Here is a 23000-nt window from a genome sequence, read left to right on the forward strand (position 1 = left end):
TGCCATCTCCGGGTTGGGGAGGAGACCCTGCCCCAAGTGGAGGAGTTCAAGTACCTTGGAGTCTTGTTCACGAGTGAGGGAAGAGATGATCGTAAGATCGACAGGCGGATCGGTGCGGCGTCTTCAGTAATGCGGACGCTGTATCGATCCATTGTGGTGAAGAAGGAGCTGAGCTCTCAATTTACCGGTCGATCTACGTTCCCATCCTCACCTATGGTCATGAGCTTTGGGTTATGACAGAAAGGACAAGATCACGGGTACAAGCGGCCGAAATGAGTTTGGGTGGCGTGGGCTCTCCCTTAGAGATAGGTGAGAAGCTCTGCCATCCGGGAGGAGCTCAAAGTATTATTTGCTTGCATAATGATATTTTTTTTAATCAGATTATTCACACTCTTGATTATTCACTGGTTATTATTTGCTTGCATAAATAAAATTTGCTAAAGATAATACCCCAATATTTGGGTACAAATTAAATTTAGTAGTCAGAATGTCATAGAGCAGGGGTCGGCAACCCGCGGCTCCGGAGCCGCATGCGGCTCTTTGACCACTCTGATGCGGCTCAGCTGCATACTTGCCAACCCTTCCGATTTTCCCAGGAGACTTACGGATCTCAGTGCCTCTCTTAGAAATCTCCCGGGGCAAATATTCTCCAATTCTCGCCCTAACAATTAAATTAAGGGCGTGCCGCGATGGCACTGCATTTGTTAACCTGTACAAACAGCATGCCAGTCCGTCCACATGATGTATGAAGCTTTTACTTGCACACGCAGGAGACAGCAAGGCATACTTGGTCAACAGCCACACAGCTTACACTGACGGTGCCCGTATAAAACTACTTTAACAATGTTACGTTATAAATATGCGCCGCACTGTGAACCCACACCAAAAAAGAATGACAAACACATTTCTGGAGAACATCCGCACCGTAACACAACATAAACACAACAGAACGAATACCCAGAATCCCATGCAGCCCTAACTCTCCCCATCTACACTATACACCCCGCTACCACCAAACCCCCACACATCAACCCCCTCCCCACCCCCCTCCGTGCGTCGGTTGAGGTGGGCGGGGATTGGTGGTAGCGGGGGTGTATAATGTAGACCGGAAGAGTTAGGGCTGCATGGAATTCTGGGTATTCGTTCTGTTGTGTTTATGTTGTGTTACGGTCCAGAAATGTGTTTGTCATTCTTTTTTGGTGTGGGTTCACAGTGTGGCGCATATTTGTAACGCAACAGTGTTAACGTTGTTTTATATGTCCACCATCAGTGTAAGCTGTGTGGCTGTTGAACAAGCTTTTGCGTGCAAGCAGTAGTTGCATTCAACATGTGGCCGAGCAGGTATGCTGTTTGAGCAGACTGAAGAGGGCGCTAAAGTCAGTGCCAACACGCCCTAAATATCGGGTGTCTCCCGGAAAAATTGGGAGGGTTGGCAAGTATGACACTGTCAAGTGCCAGTCATGTAAAATTTGCGGGCCGGACTATCATTAAATTGTCTTAATAAGGTGCGGGTCGGGGCGTGTATCTGAGACCCCTGGTTAAAACATAGCACAAAACAAAAAAAAGCTTTGTATGCAGTGTTATTTCATTGTAAATTTCAAAAGAGTTTTGTGGCTCCCATTGTTATCTTTAATTTGTGAAACTCGTCAAAATGGCTCTTTGAGTGATAAAGGTTGCCGACCCCTGTCACAGAGAAGCGTTTTTTAAATGTTTTACTGAACTGCAAGTCATTCATTTACGCAAAACTTGGTGAAATTAAGTATACTAAAAATTAAGTGCACATTTTGAAATTCTGCAGTTTGCAAGGATCTTGCAAACAAGGTACAGTTACTAATCGATAATAACACTCATAAACAACTTAACATACTGCACCATTTACTCTTCTTTAGTTTAAACAGTTGTTGAAACAAACAAGCTTGTTTATCTTTTTCAGATGACAATGCTGATCTCTTTTTTTTGTAAATTGCGACCCCAGCTTGTTGTGATTAATACAGATGTCCAACATTCTCCAAGAAGCAAAAATAAATTCACATCTAGTCTGTAGTTGCAAGCTGGTGCTCTTCTTTGTGTAGTACAGTTTATCTTTTTGCCTCTTCAAGGCACGACAGATCAGCTGTGGTGATATGAATGATATCTTCTCGCAGGACTTGGTCTTAACAGGTGTTGGATGTCCTGCATGCGGTGGCTGTCTGTTTAGCAAAGGCATATTTTTAACTGTGCTACTTTTGTTGACAACAATTAATCAGTCAAGTTTGCTAGCGTAGTGTTCTCCTCTGCTTGTTGTCAATGTAGCTAGCATGTAATTATCGGTGCAGCAGCACCAGCTGACCGGTAGCAGCCGTCAATGCTCGCTGAGGACGGTGACTGCTGCGTGCTTTCATCTCAGTGTCTCCAAGACACAAAAAAGTCTCCAATATCCCCGGGAAAAGTCATTCGATTTGTAGCTAGTAGCTTTTTACAAAAGAAATTGCCAAGAGGATTGACAAAACTGTCGGCACCATTCTCTGCCATTCTTTTGCTTTAAGATAGTATTTTAAACCTGATGTGTGCCCATGATAAAATCGTTTGTTGCTGCAATATCAACAAGTTACCTCAGTTTTTTTGCCGCCTCTCATCGTGATCACAGACAACAAATGCACGTGTCAGGCTTAACCCGAAAGTGATTATTAATCAGTCATAGTTGATAATGCAATAATGTATTTTTGATAATCACATGCGTTAACGCATTAAGATTGACAGCCCCCATATATATGTGTAAATATATATATATAAATATATCCATTCATCCATTTTCTACCGCTTGTCCCTTTCGGGGTCGCGGGGGGTGCTGGAGCCTATCTCAGCTGCATTCGGGCGGTAGGCGGTGTACACCTATGCATACATATACATATTTGTAGATACATTATATATATATATATATATATATATATATATATATATATATATATATATATATATATATATATATATATATATATATATATATATATATATTAGGGGCGTGGGAAAAAGTCGATTCCAATTCGAATCACGATTCTCACGTTGTGCGATTCAGAATCGATTCTCATTTTTTAAAAATCGATTTTAATTTTTTTATTAATTTTTTAAAAAATTAATCAATCCAACAAAACAATACACAGCAATACCATAACAATGCAATCCAATTCCAAAACCAAACCCGAACCAGCAACACTCAGAACTGCAATAAACAGAGCAATTGAGAGGAGACACAAACACGACACAGAACAAACCAAAAGTAGTGAAACAAAAATGTATATTATCAACAACAGTATCAATATTGGTTTCAATTTCAATGTAGCAGTGATTAAAAATCCCTCATTGACATTATCATTAGACATTTATAAAAAATAAAAAAGAACAGTTGTCACAGTAGCTTACACTTGCATCACATCTCATAAGCTTGACAACACACTGTGTCCAATATTTTCACAAAGATAAAATAAGTCATATTTTTGGTTCATTTAATAGTTAAAACAAATTTACATTATTGCAATCAGTTGATAAAACATTGTCCTTTACAATTATAAAAGCTTTTTACAAAAATCTACTACTCTGCTTGCAGGTCAGCAGACTGGAGTAGACCCTGCTGAAATCCTATGTATTGAATGAATAGAGAATCGTTTTGAATCGGGAAAAAAAATCGTTTTTGAATCGAGAATCGTGTTTAATTGAAAAAAAAAATCGATTTTGAATCGAATCGTGACCCCAAGAATCGATATTGAATCGAATCGTGGGACACCCAAAGATTCACAGCCCTAATATATATATATATATATATACGTGTGTGTGTTTATATGTATGTATATACTGTATATATGTTTATATGTATGTGTATATATGGTCAAACATTTATATATATATATTTTTAAAAATGGTACAAAGCAAAAAATTGTAACTTAAGGAGAAAAAGTTCAAAGCTGATCATTTTTAACAGCATCTGCTCGAGTATGATTTAAAAAATATACAGTAAAACCTTCTAAGTGCATCCTTGGTAATAAAAGTTAGGACACCCCTGTTTTATTAATGTAAGTATTGCTGTACCGCTCTCACTTTTTCATGTTTTAATTTCCAGGAGAAGTTGGCCCTCCACAGGAAAGCAGTGGAACTGGAAGACGAGCTGAAGGTTGTGACTCAGTTTTTGTCAGTTCACTGCAATAAGTGTGTACTTATACTTCCTGAGTGTGTGAATATTAATAGATTGTATATTTATTGCTATATTGATTATTACTCATGCAGCATTTTATCATTTTGACCACTAGAGTTAATTTTTACTTCTTTATTTTTCATTTGTAGGGATGTAAGGGTATTGTGAATAATGCGGTATTTTGGTTTCAAAATGCTAGCAATAATGCCGTGGTATGTGACCGTATCAAACGAGAACTTGGAGTACTTCCGTCAATGTAGTTTTTATCCAGCACTATGAAATGGGCTGTTCCGGGAAGTAAACTACATATCCCAAGGTCCCTTGCGCAGTGTGGCGAGCAGAGTCGAGAACCTCCTGCAAAGTTTAAATCAGAAGTATAGACACAAAACCGATAAAGGAGAAAATATGGTGTTGGAGTCTATTGTCGGTCTGATGATTGAGTGAACAAACAGTTCTTTCCTTTTGGTATAAATCAAAAACGGCAAGAAAAACTGTGTCCACAACTAAGAATACAAGTAGTTGGCCACTTGATGCCGACACCCGGAAAATATCCTTGATGTAAAACCAAGAAGCCAGCCAGGCCAAACATATATTTGTGACGCATTTACATTATTAAAAGTTAAATTGTCAGTTAACCTTCTGAGAATCAGCATTCTCCCAACTTATACAACAATGTCCACTGCAGAGGACGATGCTTCTCAGGAATTTAAAAGTTGAAAGACATTGTTTTATACTTGTTAAACCTCACAATACGAAGGTCCTGGGTTCGATCCTGCGCTCGGGAACTTTCTGTGTGGAGTTTGCATGTCCTCCCCGTGACTGCGTGGGTTCCCTCCGGGTACTCCGGCTTCCTCCCACCTCCAAAGACATGCACCTGGGGATAGGTTGATTGGCAACACTAAATTGGCCCTAGTGTGTGAATGTGAGTGTTGTCTGTCTATCTGTGTTGGCCCTGCGATGAGGTGGCAACTTGTCCAGGCTGTACCCCGCCTTCCGCCTGATTGTAGCTGAGATAGGCTCCAGCGACCCCGAAGGGAATAAGCGGTAGAAAATGGATGGATGGATGGATAAACTGGATGTTTATATTGTCACTTTAAAGACACTAAACTAAAGTTACTTGATACACTTTGTGTTCCCGCAGTATTCTTTGCACTTTAAAAAATACTTGTTTGTCGTAATAACTATGATTAAAACGTGTGCATTGTTAGTGTTCAATTACAGTAAGAATGTTTATCCTTAACATTCCTGCCACTTCATTTTAAACACGATGGAAACATTTACTCGGCCTTTATTTTTTTTGACAATACCACAATAATATCGTACTTAATGCTGTGACGATATCGTACTATGAAATATTGATATCGTTAAATCCCTTCTAATTCGGCAAATAGTAAAAACGTTGACTGGTTTATCGTATAATTGGTGAATTAGCGTGTATAATAACACATGATCAACAGTTAGCTTTACTTCCATACATGGTGTTCTATATATTTCATTTAAAATCAGTAATGTTCTAATATGTTATAAATAAATAATGATAAATGGGTTATACTTGTATAGCGCTTTTCTACCTTCAAGGTACTCAAAGCGCTTAAATCAATAGTGTTCTAATATGTTCAAGTATTTTATTTTTTTTTAACATGTGTTCATTTAATTTTTTTGACACACAGTTGACAGAAATACAATCCAATCCATATCAAATGTTCCTTCCACGCCCACCCCCCGTCCAGCTCTCCTCATATAGGGTCACTCCTAAATCCACCTCCCATAGTGACCTAATGGAATACAGAGACTCAAGGCGTGAATGAAAAATGTTGGTTATAAATACATGTAATTGATCCTTTTAAAGTTGGAAGCGATGTCAGAAACACATTTAAAACTGTGTCAGTTGGTAATTTTGTAAACCGAGGGAAGGTATTACGGTCAAAACTGCGGATCTGTAGATATCTAAAAAAGTGTTGCTTAGGGAGTGAAAATGTATTGCAAAGTAAAAATGTATTACAAAGTTGCTGAAAAGAAGCAAAAATGTTGTCAATGTATAAATCTTTAATGTTACTGATACCCAGACTTGACCATTTTAAAAAAGGCACTATCGATAAGAGATGAGGGGAAAGCATGTTTAGAACTGAACCCAAATCCTAAATGAGGTTTTTACGATTGGATTTTTTGTAGAAGTGAAAGTAGATGAGTGAATGAGAGTGAACCAGAGCCCTAAGAGATACTGGGTTAGTTGAGTTAGACTCCATAAACAGCCATAATGGAGGGGCCTGAAAAGCTACATATTGCAGCCATTATTTAAGTATTCGAATGTTGGTTTTCCAGTAGTAAAACCTAAAGTTTGGTAGGGCTAATCCTACCGACAATTTGGGTCTCTGCAAATAGTTTATGTAACATGTGAGTCTTTTTATTCCAAAGTAAGTCCAAAATCTCACTTTCTAGTTTACGAAAGGAGGACGAAGGGAGAAAAAGTGTTATGCGATAGTCGCGGAAGTACATTCATTTTAACTGAGTTGACACAAGCCACTAGATAAACTAAGGACCAACGATCAAAATCTCCCTGAATTCTGGACAACAGCGGAACAAAGTTGGCTTTATAAAGCTCTGCAAGCGTATGTGTGACCAGGACACCCAAGTATGTGAAACTTTGCGAGGCAATTTTACAGGGAAAATTGTGCAGAGGATATTTCTTAGCAGCAGAATTTATCGGAAATATTTCACTTTTACCAAAGTTAAATTTTTAACCAGACACGCTCCAAAATCTTGGAGAGTACTTAAGGCAGCCGGTTCGAGAGGCAGATGTCCGAGAGATATGGAAGGAGTTCATTTGCGTAGAGAAAGTCTTGAGAGAGAGACTGTCTACATATGCCCATGATAGGCAAATTAGTATGAAGCGCTATTGACAGAGGCTTAATGGCAAGCGCAAAAAGCAATGAACTCTGAGGACAACCCTGCCGTGTAGAACAAAAGAGGGGACGTCCAATGGCAAGAGCAAAAAGCAATGGACTCCGAGGACAACCCTGCCGTGTAAACAAAAGAGGGGAAAGTATTGGGATTTAATATTATTTGTCCTGACCAAGGCCTCAGGAAATGACTAAAGGAGCCTAATCCATTAGATAAAACTCTAATCCATTAGATAAAATCTCTCCAGGACATAAAATAGATAATTCCACTCCACTCAGTGAAATGCTTTTCCAGCATCCTTAGATATCACTTGTTTGTGGGTGTTGGAAGCAGGCACACTGAACATACAGTATAATAAAAAGAAGTCAAAGATAATAAAAGGAGTGTATTTCGAATGAACCCGGTTTGATCTTCATTAATAATAGAAGGGAGAATAGTTTAATTTAAAATCCACATTTAGGCTAATAGGAGGATATGAAATGCTCGACAAAGGATCCTTGCCTTTTTTTAAGAGGAGAGAAATTGAAGGAGGCGGCCAGATTCAAACGATTCATTGTACATGTCCAATAAAAATTTTGAAACATTTGGGAGTATAACCATCTGGTACTGGGGATTTTCTATTTTGTAGTGATGACACTGCAACAATTCCGCAAAAGTAACTGGTCTCTCTAACTCCACTGCAACGGACTGATCAACCGAGGGGATGTTCAGATGGCAAAAAAATATCACAGGAGTAGAACATTGAAAATACCTCAAATGTTCAAGTCTAAATCAAAAGTGTTCAATATGTTGAAGTCTCAATCAATTGTGTTCTTGCCTTCTCTCTCTCTTTCTCTCTCTCTCTCTCGTCCCCCCTTCCCCCCCCCCCCGAAGGTTCTGGGAGACCTGAAAGCAGACAACCAGAGGCTGAAGGATGAAAACGCTGCCCTCATTCGAGTCATCAGCAAACTGTCCCGATGAACACTAAAAAAAAAAGGGCATAAAAGGGTAACAATTGAACAGACTTTCAGGACTGTTGCAGATTTACTGTAAGCTAAAATGCACCTTTTTGTGGACTCCTCAATTCCACTTTTATATTCACTTTTATTCTTATTTTTTTAAACTGGAATATTTTAAGGCATTCTCGTTCCTTGTTTTGTACAAAATGTGTGCTATGAAACTAAAAGCCATGCAAAGTTTGGATGTCAGAAAGGGTGAAGAAATAAAAAAGTGCAGTTTGTGACCAGCAAAAGAAGAAATGTGCCAAATTGAATGCATGGTACAGTGTTGGCCAGTGTTGTCTGAAGACGCGTGTACATCATGTTCAGTAAACGTATGCAACATCTTACATATGTAACATGTTCATTAAAAATGATGTAACATGTTCATTAATGCAGTACTTCTCAAATAGTGTGGCAGGGCCCCCTGGGGAGGCGCGTTTGTCCCCGGGAAACATGTTTTATCAGTACCATGGTTCAAACCTGGCTTCATAAAGCTGTGCACTACAAAACATGCTCAGTGTAGCCAATAAACTTGACTTCCTCATGTTGATTTATATATCTTTTTTTTAAACAGCACAAATTGTTGCATTAGTTTTTGTTTTGTATGGTAAAGTGTTTTATATAATGAGTTAATGTTGCTGATCAATTTTATTGACGTTCTTTTGGGGACTCTGTGAATTTTTTTTTTTAGTTTAATAAGGATTTAATTTAAAAAAAATCTTAAATCTTTTTGATGCACATTAAATCTAGACTGTTACAGACTAAAGGTTGTTTATTTATTGTAAATTGACTTATTTCTTTCATTGTTTTTTGTTTTCTTTAATGTTAAGGATACAATGTTATCTAGTGGTGTACTTAACAATTTTATAGACAAATGGTACTATTTTTAGTTGTGACAGACAATGGGGAGGCGCAAAATGTTTTCTTCTTCCTAGTTTGAGATAAAGACATTGCATTCCTTCTATAAATCAGCATGTAAGCATTTGTTGAGCTTGCACAGAAAATAATTGAGAAGCACTGCATTAATGTAACATGTTCATTAATGTAACATGTTCATTAACGTGTGTAACATGTTCATAAATGCAACATGTTAACGCATGTGACATGTTCATTAATGTTCTTACAAATGACATGTTCATTATTGTAACATGTTCATTAACATGACATGTTCATTAAATGTAACATGTTCATTAACATAACATTCATTAACGCACGTAACATGTTAATTAACATAGGTGACCCGAGAGCGACAAGCGGTAGAAAATAGGTGGATGGAAATGTTCATTAATGAACATGTTTTTTAACATACTATGTGACATGTTCTTTAACGAATGTGACATGTTCAATGAAAAATGTTTCTTTTAGCGAATGTAACAGGTCCATTCATGTAACATGTTCATAAATGTAACATGTTCTTTAATGAAATGACATGTTCATTAACATAACATGTTTATTAACATAAGTTACATGTTCTTTAACATATGTAACATGTTCTTTTACATATTTAATATGTTCATAGACGCATGTGACATGTTCATTATCGTAACATATTTAATTTATAACATGTTCATTAAAGCATGTAACATGTTCATTAACATATGTAACATGTTCATTAATGTAGGTGACATGTTCTTTAATGTATGTAACATGTCCATTGACATATCTGTCATGTTCATTATCGTAACATATTTAATTTATAACATGTTCATTAAAGCATGTAACATGTTCATTAACATATGTAACATGTTCATTAATGTAGGTGACATGTTCTTTAATGTATGTAACATGTCCATTGACATATCTGTCATGTTCATTATTGTAACATGTTCTTTAATGTATGTAACATGGCCTAACATATGTGACATGTTCTTTAATGTAAGTAACATGGCCATTAACATGTGTGACATGTTCATTATTGTAACATGTTCTTTAATGTATGTAACATGGCCTAACATATGTGACATGTTCATTATTTGTAACATGTTCTTTAATGTAAGTAACATGGCCATTAACATGTGTGACATGTTCATTATTGTAACATGTTCTTTAGTGTATGTAACATGGCCTAACATATGTGACATGTTCATTATTTGTAACATGTTCTTTAATGTAAGTAACATGGCCATTAACATGTGTGACATGTTCATTATTGTAACATGTTCGTTAACATGTTTATTATTGTAACATGTTACATGTTCTTTATTGTAAACATGTTCTTTATTGTAGTGTGTTATTTAACGCATGTAACATGTTCATTATTGTAACATGTCCATTGACATGTTCTAATGTGTATTACATGTTCATTAACTTATGTGGCATGTACATTATTGTATGTTTACCTACTAAAGTGTCATATCATGTTCATATTTTTTGGAGTTGTGGCCTGTTAAAGCAAAGATTTCAGTAAACGTTCAGTCTCTTGTTAAATTCCACGCAAGACAATAATGCGGTTGCAGTGATTCTATTTTTCTTATAGCAATTGAAAATGTAACATTCAGAACATTTACTGTCGCCAAAAAACCTGACACTATCAAGCGATTCACTAGCCAAATACATGACGTTTCTAGAATTGTACTTTATGTATACAGCTGTGAAATGTGTTACAAGTTGAAGTAGCACACGTTAAAGGCGTAGTTGTGCAGATTTTATTGACGAATGGGAACACTCACAAATGATGACGTCAGGTCGTGTACAACCCGCCAGCATGCCAGTGACTTCATAGAAACTATACAATATGATGAAATGTACGGCGCACGGATACAATAAGAAATGTGCGGCGGAGGGATACAACATGAAGAAATGTGCGGCGGAGGGATACAACATGAAGAAATGAACGGCGGAGGGATACAACATGAAGAAATGAACGGCGGAGGGATACAACATGACAAGGTAACACTACATCCACATGTTCTGGTACAGTACAAGTTCAATTAGGCCGTGTTACCGCCCACTTGTTTGTATCAGTACTTTTACTACATAGTACTGCAGTCTGACTGTTGAGGTTCCAGCGGCTGATGGCGACATGAGCAGCAGTCAAAGTGTTCTACACTGTATTTAATTCCCAAGTATGCACATTTTTTTTGCAATTATTTTCCGAAACTTACTGGGAATGCCTCTTCTATTTACCCGCCTCTTCTATTTACCCGCCTCTTCTGGTTGGCTCCTGGCTGAGCCGCCACTATTTCAAGTTAGTCCCTCCCCTTTCGCAACGTATTCAACATAGCTACATTCGAAGATGAAAAGTGACACAAATTGTGTCTCATAATCTTTTGTTTGTTGTATTTTGAGTTCATATTCTGTACTGTTTTAACAGTCAAAATGCGAAGTGTGGGGAGAGACTAACATGAATTAATGGCAGCCAAGGAACAAACAATAACGGAAGTGGACTTTACTAGCAGGTAAATATTGTTAGTGAACGACAGTAATACAGTAGCTAGTCGAACGTTGCACACTCAGGAACTAAGTAGATTCTTACACAATGTGAGTTCCTATTCTACAAGCATGAAGTTGGCAAAAGTGTGTTGCAGGGGGAACATGAACATTAAGGCAGAAGCGTAACAATGCCGACGCAAAATGACAAAACAATGAAACTGTTTAGCGATAAGGCCTTGAGGCTTTTTTTTCCCTCCAATTAACATTCACCAACTTCCTAAGCAGTTATTCTTAAGAAAGTGGGGTTCAAGTGGGCTGCAGATGTTTGCAAAGTCAGCCCTTAAGTCCAAGCAGGAAGTGACAAGCGTAGAAAGTAGCGATAACAATAAGGCAGCTGGACAAGTTGAGCAGTGAATACTTAGGTTACACAACAGTGATACAACTACACCCAAAGTTGATTGTACACTTGCTTTCCCACATGTACTTCATTCTGGGAGGAAGACAGCATCGTGGGAATAAAGATGGCGGACATTAGAGGAGAACAATGTTCTGCTACTGATGCTGATGGAAGAGGAACGTGAAATATATGACCGTAAAAAAAAAACAGAAGGCCGAAATGGTGGACTGCAGGTATTTGGGCGTATGGACAGATGCTTTCATTCGCCGCCCTCTTTTCCAAAAAGGCCTCGTTTTAGTCTTTCCAGTCTTTCTTGATGTTGAGGTTCCACTCCCAGCTCAGGTGGTCGTGCTTGTCGTCGTCAGTGAACTTGGATTTGATGACATAGTTGCCTCGCGCCAACACGCCCTTTGGGGTCTCCTCCACCGTGGTCAGAAAGTCGTAGGCGGCAGGGCGAGGTCCGTAGCTGCCCACCATGTAGTCGGACTTGTCAACTGTGGACAAAGACAAACGTATTCAAAAAGGCATCACGACGTTTGCATTTTCGTTCGACAACATCAGTCAGTACGTTTCCATGCACTAAATTAGTCAAATGTTTTCAAATAGTTCGGGTTTTTTTGTATTTTCACACCTACATGTGATATCCAAGTGTCCATGCGACTATTGATCATGTGTCTCCCGTACACTGGGGGACGCTTACTTCATTTTACAGTGGTTAAATAAATGATAAATGGGTTATACTTGTATAGCGCTTTTCTACCTTCAAGGTACTCAAAGCGCTTTGACACTATTTCCACATTCACCCATTCACACACACATTCACACACTGATGGAGGGAGCTGCCATGCAAAGCGCTAACCAGCAGCCATCAGGAGCAAAGGTGAAGTGTCTTGCCCAAGGACACAACGGACGTGACTAGGATGGTAGAAGGTGGGGATTTAACCCCAGTAACCAGCAACCCTCCGATTGCTGGCACGGCCACTCTACCAACTTCGCCACGCCGCCCTTTTTCGGTTGACCTATGACATCACACTCGCCATCTGCAGATCCTTACAACTTGTTTTAAGTGATGTCCGCTCTAATATAGAGGGCTTTGGATTTTTCCCGAAAGTGCATCTATTTTGAAGGGCGATATTGGCACAGATTTCAAATATTAGGTCTCTAATGGCTATGCTGATGTTAAATAGCATTGCGCTACGAACATGACGCTACTACATACTTGCCAACCCTCCCGTTTTTAGCGGGGGACGCTTGCAAGTTCCAAAACAAATAGAAACAAGAATTTCAGTTCATCCAGGACAGTTCGAAGGGGGAGGGGTATGTATGTTGCCTGTACATTTTGTAGAACAGACTTCTCCATTGAACACGGTGGCCGAAATGATATACTCATTCATGAACGGAGAAGTTAAACAGGACAATGCTGCCATCTACTGGATAGCCTCCGGAACACTGAAATTCAAGTATTTATTTTATTTATATGTATAATAAAATAAATTATATATATATATATATATGTATGAAATACTTGAGTTGGTGAATTCTAGCTGTAAATATACTCTCCTTTTAACCACGCCCCCCACCCCCGACCGCCCCCCACCCCACCTCCCGATATCGGAGGTCTCAAGGTTGGCAAGTATGCGCTACTACCAAGAAAGTATCGGGGCAGATGCAGGTCTGATGCAAGGTGTGACAGGCAGAAGAGTTTTTTTGAAGGAATTTCCGGACGGAGAATCATGGAAACAAAACTTTTGAATGTCTCCAAGTTCATTCAAAAGGCTCTGTGAAATGGAAGGAGTTTTATATCCGAAGAAAAGGATTGTTTGTGCTCTGACTGATATCCAAAGGAATGTTTGGGACTATCTTGCCAGATTTGAGGAAAGTGAATCAGTTTAGAGTGCACAAATGCAACGTGAAGAGGTTTGTGTATGTTTTATTATTCGCCTTTAATATACCTGCTTCATTATTTTCATCTCATTCGTATTTCGTTTCAGAGTCGGAATTAAGCTGGCATTCTACATTTCCTTAGCTACCTTCTTAAATAAATCTGTTTCTTTTCTTCTACCATCGATGCCCTTCAAAATGTTCCGTTCTTTTCATTTGTGAAGCAAATAAACAGTCTACTCTTCATTACAATTGTTGCTATGTTTTTATTGAATGATATCTTTTTCCGGGTTGTTGACACTGGCACATGGGCAATACGAAGGGTCCTCTCTGGCGCAAAACCCCCTCCCTTATTTATGATCTAGAATAATCTTCCACAAGCTCCAAGGCGAAAAAGCGGCTCACCAGCTGATGATGTCAACATAGCAGCATTCACTATTGAGCTGTCTCTGCTAAAATAGTTAGCACTTATAGTAACAATGTTTCTAACATTGCTGATACTTGATACTTTATTCAAGTCATGAAAATGTAAATGGAGTATTGTTCACGCTTTTTGGATGGCTTCATGGGCGGAATAGAGGACTTTCTATTGGTTCCATTGTAAGCAGACTTTATTTATGTTTATTTACGAGTTAAAAAGGACCAAAAAATTAAAACACCTGTCCATCCATTCATCCATTTTGTACGGCTTATTCCCTTCGGGGTCTTCTTTCATAATGATTGCGAACCATAGGCACAATTCCAAAAAAGGGCTGTTCCCCTTTAAAGACAGCATACGTTCGTTGCAGATGGTTAATACTAGGTTTGTGTTTTCATACCTACCTTTGTTCTGTTAGAAAAGGTTTGGTCAAGTGAAATTATTCAAACATTCCATACTACAAAATAATATATGATTCCTGTTATATCGTATCATACTAATAGTGGCAACAAACAATACTAATTGATTGTTCAGATTGAATCTGATTTTTTTCAACATAAAAACACTTCCTTGTGGTCTATATAATATGTAATGATAGTTCTTTGCTCAGAATGTGGCATAGATTATGCTTTACTGACAGTCTTCAAACCGCTTTCTGACCATCTCTTAAGGATGGGCGTTCTTAATTACATGACTAAACTTCAACTGCGTCTTCTCCCCGTCAACCATGTTGTAGTTCTTAGCGCTTCCATATGGAATCTTCTGACACATTAGTTCAAATTATGCGCTACTTTGGATTTAAAATGGCAACCGCAGAACATGTACGAGCCAGTCTGCCCCACAACAAAAGGATAGAGGAAAAAGAAGGAACTAATTGACTAAAATGGCGGACTTGCCGAGCTCTTCGGGTAAAACTTTACCATATATGGAAATATCCGCTCACGTCACAATTGGGTAAAACGTCACAAATAAGACAAATTCCAAGTTATGAAGGAATGCAAGATTGTTTTATAAATATCTCTACCTTCATGGTTTGATTTCACATTTTTGGCACTTATGCAGATCCCAAATACACAAAAATAGATAGTAATAGGTAAGAAAAATTGGTTTTGCATGTTGGCCCTGCGATGAGGTGGCGACTTGTCCAGGGTGTACCCCACCCCGCCTTCCGCCCGAATGCAGCTGAGATAGGCTACAGCACCCCCCACGACCCCAAAAGGGACAAGCGGTAGGAAATGGATGGATAATATATTGTACTATTTTTTATAACGTAATGTAAGTGAAAAAATTGTTTCGTGTAACCCATATGCCAAAGTATAAGAATATATAACAGCTATATTTATTGAGTATAAAATACTAGGTGGATAATGTACTGCATACAATTCTAATATTTCAACTCAGAACCTTCAGTTTGGTACTGAACTCCAACACAGTATGCATTTAAAGTGAATTAAAGTGTTTTTCCTCATGCATTCACCTGGTAATTGGATACAAAAGACAAAGTGTATTTGTCGTGTGAACAAGGATCCAGACATGCAGGGCACCTTCACAAGTGCATTACCACGACCATAAAGGTGAGGTGTGACTGGCAGGAGTTATGATTAGCCATAGTGCTAAAAAGATGTCTGTAAAATCCTTAAACTATCAGGTCCAAAGTGTGTCCCGGGGGGTCCACATCTCATTATTCTATGGGCCTGCGGTGCATTGTCGACAAAGAAATACATTTATAAAAACATAATAAAATGCAAAAATAGAATAATAAGGTATACCGTATTTTCCGCACTATAAAGGCGCACCTAAAACCCTCCAATTTTGTCAAAAGCTGACAGTGCGCCTTATAATCCGGTGCGCCTTATATATGGACCAATATTGAGCCACAACAAACCTAAACTTCATTTTCATAAAAGTTTAGGTCTCGCAACTACTGTAAGCAGCCGCCAACTTCATTTTCCCCCGTAGAAGAAGAAGTTCTTCTTCTACGGTAAGCAGCCGCCGACTTCATTTTCCCCCGTAGAAGAAGTTCTTCTATGGTAAGCAGCCGCCCCCGTAGAAGAAGCGCGCGGTGCATGCTGGGATATATGACGTTTAATTTCCATTTGTGTGTTTATGTAAAGACCCCAAAATGGCTCCTATTAAGAGACACGCTTACGGCGCAGGGTTTAAACTCAAAGCGATCAGTCACGCAGCAGAACACGGATGACAGAAGGCGAACACACGTTCACCAAGACAGGGAGACAGGGCCGGATGACATACGCCACTATCTGCCAGTGGATCGTAAATGCCTGGGCTGATATATCAGTCTCAACTGTGGTCTGAACTTTCAGGAAGGCAGGAATTGTCACTGAACTGCTCGACAACGGCAGCGACACTGACTCCATTAATGACGACTTCGACGAGACGGATGCCGTATTCGCCCAACTGTTTAATTCGGACACTGAAGAAGAAGAATTCGAGCGATTCGTGGATGAGGAATAACTTCATAAAGTGAGCTTTACATGTTTATTTTGTGTGTTGTGTTGTGTGACATTAACGTTTGAGCAACGTTGAGTTATTGATATATTTTTATTGCTCTGCACTATTTCGAGTGTTACTATATTGTGATTGCACTAACGTTTGATTTACCGTAACACGAGTAAATCAGCTGTTTATTCATTTTGGGAGTGAACAGAGTTGTCAGAACGCTGGTTTGTAATCTATTAATAAAGTTTGACTGACCTATCAGTCCCTTTAGCGCAGCTCCATCTAATAATCCGGTGCGCCTTATATATGAACAAAGTTTTGAAATATGCCATTCATTGAAGGTGCGCCTTATAATCCGGTGCGCTTTATAGTGCGGAAAATACGGTACTTTAACTCTAAATAACACAAAGTTTTGTCTTTAATATATACATATTTTTGTAGCCATTTAATGAAAATACATGCACATGTGCCAAGGACAAATTTGCTAATCAAATAGATTGCAGTCCTGTGGAGAACATATTTTTGCTCCTATGTCCTCACTTTTTAAAACATTTTTTAAGTGATCGTATTTTAGAACGAGACAAAATCAAAGGAGCTAAGGCCGCACTTTGGACAATTCTGTTTGGAAGAACATTTAAAAAATATCAAAACTATTCACTTACTCTTCATTCCTTTCCTGTACGTCTGCTGCACGTATTTCAGGCCTGAAACGATCTCCTTGTTCACCTGAGGAGAGAAAAAGTATTGTTGAAACATTAATGTAACATCTCAATTAACGTGAATTCCTAATATCAATATCTTACTGTTTTATTTACATGATGTATGTACGCTTATGTCGACAACCCGTTTATGCCAACCAACACAAATAAGAGGCCACCATTTTCTTTTTATGACGACCCGCTTAAGTTGACGTCCGCATAAATCAGGGGTGCCCATTACGTCGATCGCGGAGGGTGTGTCAGTCGATCGGCAGCCAGGCATGAAAAAAGCGGTCCTCAATCTTCAGCAAGACATCACTTTCGTCACTTAATTCACATTCACGGCACCCGAGGGTCTGGTGAGATGACGCCGGCTGCTGTGAGATCATTAAGAAAAAATGACCGACAGGAAGGCGAGAAACACTTTTTATTTCAACAGACTCATGCGCCGTACCTGCTGTCAAAACTCTAAAGACCGACTGCACAGTTCCTATCTTCACAATAAAAGCGCTGCTTCATCCTGCCTGCGCTTAACAAAATAAGAGTCTCAGAAAGCTAGCGCACACAAGCTAGCAAGCTACAGAGTTTGCCACTAATGTATTTCTTGTAAAGTGTATGAAAACGAGAATGGAAGCTGGACAAATAAGATGCCAAAAACAATCACTTCCATGTGGTATTGGACAGAAAGGAGGACTTTTTTTCTCCTCCATTTGAAAATGCGGACGTCAATGCAAGTCATCAGAATCAGGTAATACACCAACTTGTATTCTTGTCATCATGAAAAAAGGAATATATATGTGTTAAACATGATTTTTTTTATTTCTCTTTGCTATTTGGGCTTATTGGACCCTATTTAGAATAAAAATTAAAAATCATACTTTTATATGATGTACTTAGTCCATAAGCAACAAATGTGTACTTCATGTGTAGTGACATGTTAATTTTTATTTTTACACTTTTTTTTTCAAATTCCATTGTAAGTTATACTCTTCTGACACCACCAGATAGCAGTACAAGTGTCCATATGTCGACATAAGACCCCAATTCAGTAGTGTACACAATTTTGGAAATAAGAGCTAAAAGGTGCTGCCCACGCATGTGGCCACTAAGGCCTTTAGAGGTTAAACACCTTTAACTTGTTAACAAAAACATCTCTTTCATAAATAAATAAAATATAAACTATATATATGAATGAGGTAGATCCCCTCGACTAGGTCAATTGAAAAGTAGCGTAAAAGTAGCCTGCAGGAAAAGTGTGGGCACCCCTGGCATAAATGGTCAACCACTTTTGTCAACAAAACATGTGATTGCCAAAAGGTGACAAGTGGTAGGAAATGGATGAAGGGAATATAGTAAAAAATTTATTCTGGAGAGGTTTATGTTATGCAGCGGTGTGTAGCTGCTGAACAGTAATCACTTAATTAAGTGATTGAAAGCTGCTGTCACAGAAGAAAAACGTTTGTTAGTTTACAGCTATTGTTTACTAGTTTCCATTCCTATTTCTTGTTGAGCATTGGAACGTGTAAGTATTTCATGTTTGTCATACATCATCTGTTCATTGGGGAAATTATGTATTTAATAGTCATATTTAGAGGTGTTGTAAAATCACTCATGCTGATAATGGGAATTTTAATTGTGGGGGAAATTTTTTATTAAATGTTCTTTTAAGACAGGGATGTCAAACTCAAATACAGAGGGGGCCAAAATTTAAAACTGAGGTTGAACAAATTAACCTTTTAATAGGGACCCAAACAAGTTTTGCATTGAATATTGAACAAGCAAGGCTTATATAACTTTATAGTGACATGTATACAATACATGTACAATAATAATAATAATTAAAAAATATCAATAGCATATCAAATACAATTTAGATAAAAATTGAATGCCTCTTTTCTATTTGCAGCCTTCTGAGGTAAATATCAACATTAACTTTTTCCACAGGCTAATAAATTTGAAAATAAAATAACAATGAATAAACCAACCATTCAGGACTTTCAACTGCTCAGTTTGCAACACACTGATCTAATCTGATGTGCCAGATACCTGGCCTCTTTTCTTGGATGCTAGTTCATTAATGTCGGGGCTCAGGCTTTGAGCTGAGGCAACCTTCATTATCGAACGAAGGTGTTCATCAGTCATTATATCTCGTAGTACACCCGGACCACAGTCTTGGGGGCGTGCCTTAAAGGCACTGCCTTTAACATCCTCTACGAGCTGTTGTCACGTCCGCTTTTCATCCATTCTAACAACGTGCCGGCCCAGTCACAAGATATGTGCGGCTTCTGTACGCACACACGCGTGAATGCAATGCACACTTGATCAACAGCGATACACGTTACACTGAGGGTGAGGGATAAACAACTTTAACACTGTTAGAAATATACGCCACACTGTGAATCCACACCAAACAAGAATGACAAACACATTTCGGGAGAACATCCGCACCGTAACACAACAGAACAAATACCCAGAACCCTTTGCAGTACTAACTCTTCCGGGACGCTACAAAATAGCACTCGTTGGACTGGATGAAAAGCGGACGTGCCGATTTTCGGGAGGGGCACTGAAATTTGGGAGTCTCCCGGGAGGGTTGGCAAGTATGGGAATTAGCGGTGAATGCGGTGTTACCGCGGCACCGCCGCTGTTTATAATCGGCGGGCCAGCTCTAGTGTTAATTTGATATCACCTCAAGGGCCAAGTGAAATTACACGGCAAGCCAAATTTGGCCCGCGGGCCAGAGATTGACACCCATGTTTTAAGATGTTGTGATACAGGAAGGTAAAAGTTCAACCTTCCCGGTGATATGCTGTATGTAATGCCATCTCCTGCCAATCATGTTCCACAAAACATTGACTATGTTTTTTGTTTTGAAATTAGTTTGATGTTTGAGAAACAGGCTACGTAGCGAGTCTGCTGCTTCTATGCACTAAGTTAGCATCAATATATATTGCCACACAGTTTGGTAAAAATATAGGCCTGCAAGTAGAAGTATATTTGTGGTTGTATGTACATTTTCTTGTTAAAATCTCATTTGTTAAACATTTGTACATGTTTAAAACGACCATGATGCTATATTTTGTTAGCCTGCTAATGGGCTGGTCCAATGTATGTTAGCATTAAGCTAGCGGCATGAGAGCAAACCTTTACTTCATGTAATTGTATTGCTTTTTTTATTTTATACCAAACTGTATTGTTGATTTAACATGATAATTATACTGTACGTGCGCTTCATGAATACATTGTTATACTGTCTCTTATGTGCTTAGTTTTACAGTAACTTTATTGTGGAGACTATTAATAAACAACCTCAAGTTGGAAGTTTCCTATCTCTAAATTAATTTAAAACATCTAATTTAAAAGACATAAAATACATATCTGCCAAACTAAATTTCAACATTAAGGGAGGGCAGAATATTATATGTCAATAAACCAGGTGTGTACAAAAAGCAGCAACAATTGAGAATCAGAGCAAAACAATATAACATAACAAGAAAAAGATATGTTAACACTAATAACTAGTAACACAGATTTGTCTTTAAATATACTGTATCTATAACATTTATTTAGCCTTTAAAAAAATACATGCTTCATACAGCCAATTATGCAAATTATTGATGACTTTACATATTGACACTGCTCCCACTGCCACAAATAAATTGCCTGTCTGTGGGGAAAAAAGGATTTTGTCTGTTATTTAAGTTGTAATTGACACTTTATTTCTGAATGTTCAGTTTTACAATGCTTCAAAGTAAAAGCTCTAAAATTAGACTCAAATGTAGTATTTTTTAAAAGCATTTATCTTTCTACTGAGCTAGCGAATTGAAACCAAACATCAACAGGAAAATAATATAAAACCTTTACAGACCATTTTGTTTAAACCATTTTGAGTTTGTGGATGAAAACTTACTGTTCCTGAAATTACAATATGAGGTATGGAAAATGAATGAGCAAATGAATGTTTAGTGCTCCCAGGAAAATGTTGTTATTCACTGCTTGATAGTATTCCAAGTAAATACAAAAAAAGACATCACAACACAGTACGTGTTGTATAAAAAATGTGTCATGGCACAATAAGGCAGATTATTTATATCAGTGGTTCTCAAACGTTTTTCACCAAGTACCAACATAACGTCCAACAATACAATACAGTAGCATAATAGGCCCAAGTATTCATTAAAAACAAGGCAGAGATTGTATTTAACAAGTATATTTAATATTTCTGGACAGGGTAACATTACACACAGTTTGAACAGTAACACTGTGTTTGACTATTTAAAAATAAAACAATAATTACTTAATTAAGTGATTCTCTGACGTACCACAAGATGAAGCATGCGCACCACTAGTGGTACTTGTACCACAGTTTGAGAATCCCTGAATCATATGCACAATTAAGCTAAACTGCTGAACAGGAAAGGTTAAAAAACAAAAATCTTAGTTTATTGGCACGTCTAATATCATACAGAAAATACTTGTTCGACATGTTATAATAGACTTTAACTCGATATTTGGCATGGTCACGAACTATCAGCTCTTACCTTAAAACTGATCTTTATTTTGTATTCAACCCCCTCCTTTAGAATAAAGGCCTCCTTCTTAAAGGCTTCCAAGTCTCCTGTTGGGAATTTAAAGAACAAAATGAACATGTATCAACATGTCCTTCATATTTCATATATTCATGTTTCCTTCATGACAGGACCACCATAATTTCAAAAGTATCAATCAATCAACATTTAGCCCTTAATCACAAGTGCCTCGAAGGGCTTCACAAACCACGACATACTCGGATCTGAACCCACCTCCATAGTGTTTTTCATTCTCAGCAGTCCCACAATAGCTCATTCAAAGTGTGTTTGAATCCGACAAAGCGCTTGAATTTAGAACATACTGGTTTTAAAAAAATGCTTTTAGTAAGGCCCCAACAGGACTATAACATGCTTCTTCTTCTTTGTTGCCCTGAAAAAATGTGTTGGGTCTTTGTCAAGCTGAAGACCAATCAATGACAAGCTAAAGACCCATCAGTCACTACGTTTCCATGCATTAAATTAGTCTGATTTCTCAAACAGTTCGCATTAGAGAGAGTCCATGCACTCTCTCTAATGCGACTATTGGTTATACTCCATATGCCTCTGGGGGGCGGGGGCGCTTATTTCATTTTAGCGCAGATAACTGAATTACTTTTCCAGTTGACCAATGATGTCACACTAGCTATCAACCTTTTTAAAGTGATGTTCGCTGTAATATTGGCACGGATTACAAATATTACGTCTCGAATGGCTATGCTGATGTTAAATGTCAAACGGCATCAAGGAATGATTTTGCATTGCGCTACGAACATGACACTTCTACCAAGAATGTATTGAGGCGGATGCAGGTCTGATGCAAAGTAAGACAGGCAGAAGAGTTTTTTTCGAAGGAATTTTTGGACAAAAATCACGGAAACAAAACTTTTGAATGTCTCTGAGTTCATTCAAAAGGCTCTGTGGATTGATGGAAGGAGTTTGTTATTGTTCTGGACTATCTTGCCAGTTGTGCGGAAATTTAGTCAGTTTGGAGTGCCCAAATGCAGCGTGAAGAGGTTTGTGTATGCTTTATTATTCGCCTTTAATATACTTGCTTCATTATCTTTCATCTCATTCGTATTCCGAATTAATCTGGCATTTTACATCTTTAGCTATCTACGATGCACTTCAAAATGTTCTGTTCTTTTCATTTGTGAACAAAA

At 38.2% G+C, this 23000-nt stretch overlaps 2 protein-coding genes across 2 annotated transcripts in view; one reads left to right on the forward strand and one right to left on the reverse strand.

Annotated features, from left to right (window-relative positions):
• Nucleotides 1-9419, forward strand: part of ppp1r12c (protein phosphatase 1, regulatory subunit 12C) — a 40023-nt gene extending 30604 nt beyond the window's left edge. The window contains exons 19-20 of the mRNA XM_062026724.1: nucleotides 4094-4144; nucleotides 7940-9419. Of these exons, the coding sequence (XP_061882708.1) occupies nucleotides 4094-4144; nucleotides 7940-8026 (138 nt within the window). The 3' untranslated portion in view covers nucleotides 8027-9419. The remainder of the gene's footprint in view (nucleotides 1-4093; nucleotides 4145-7939) is intronic.
• A 1254-nt stretch (nucleotides 9420-10673) lies between these two features.
• The window catches only part of LOC133633916 (rho GDP-dissociation inhibitor 1-like), a 39952-nt gene continuing 27625 nt past the window's right edge, over nucleotides 10674-23000 (reverse strand). Inside the window, exons 4-6 of the mRNA XM_062026725.1 lie at nucleotides 21814-21890; nucleotides 17237-17300; nucleotides 10674-12309 (exon numbers count right to left, since the gene is read on the reverse strand). Of these exons, the coding sequence (XP_061882709.1) occupies nucleotides 12110-12309; nucleotides 17237-17300; nucleotides 21814-21890 (341 nt within the window). The 3' untranslated portion in view covers nucleotides 10674-12109. The remainder of the gene's footprint in view (nucleotides 12310-17236; nucleotides 17301-21813; nucleotides 21891-23000) is intronic.

Source organism: Entelurus aequoreus, linkage group LG18 (genome assembly GCF_033978785.1).
Source record: "Entelurus aequoreus isolate RoL-2023_Sb linkage group LG18, RoL_Eaeq_v1.1, whole genome shotgun sequence".
In the NCBI taxonomy this organism is placed as follows: Eukaryota; Metazoa; Chordata; class Actinopteri; order Syngnathiformes; family Syngnathidae; genus Entelurus; species Entelurus aequoreus.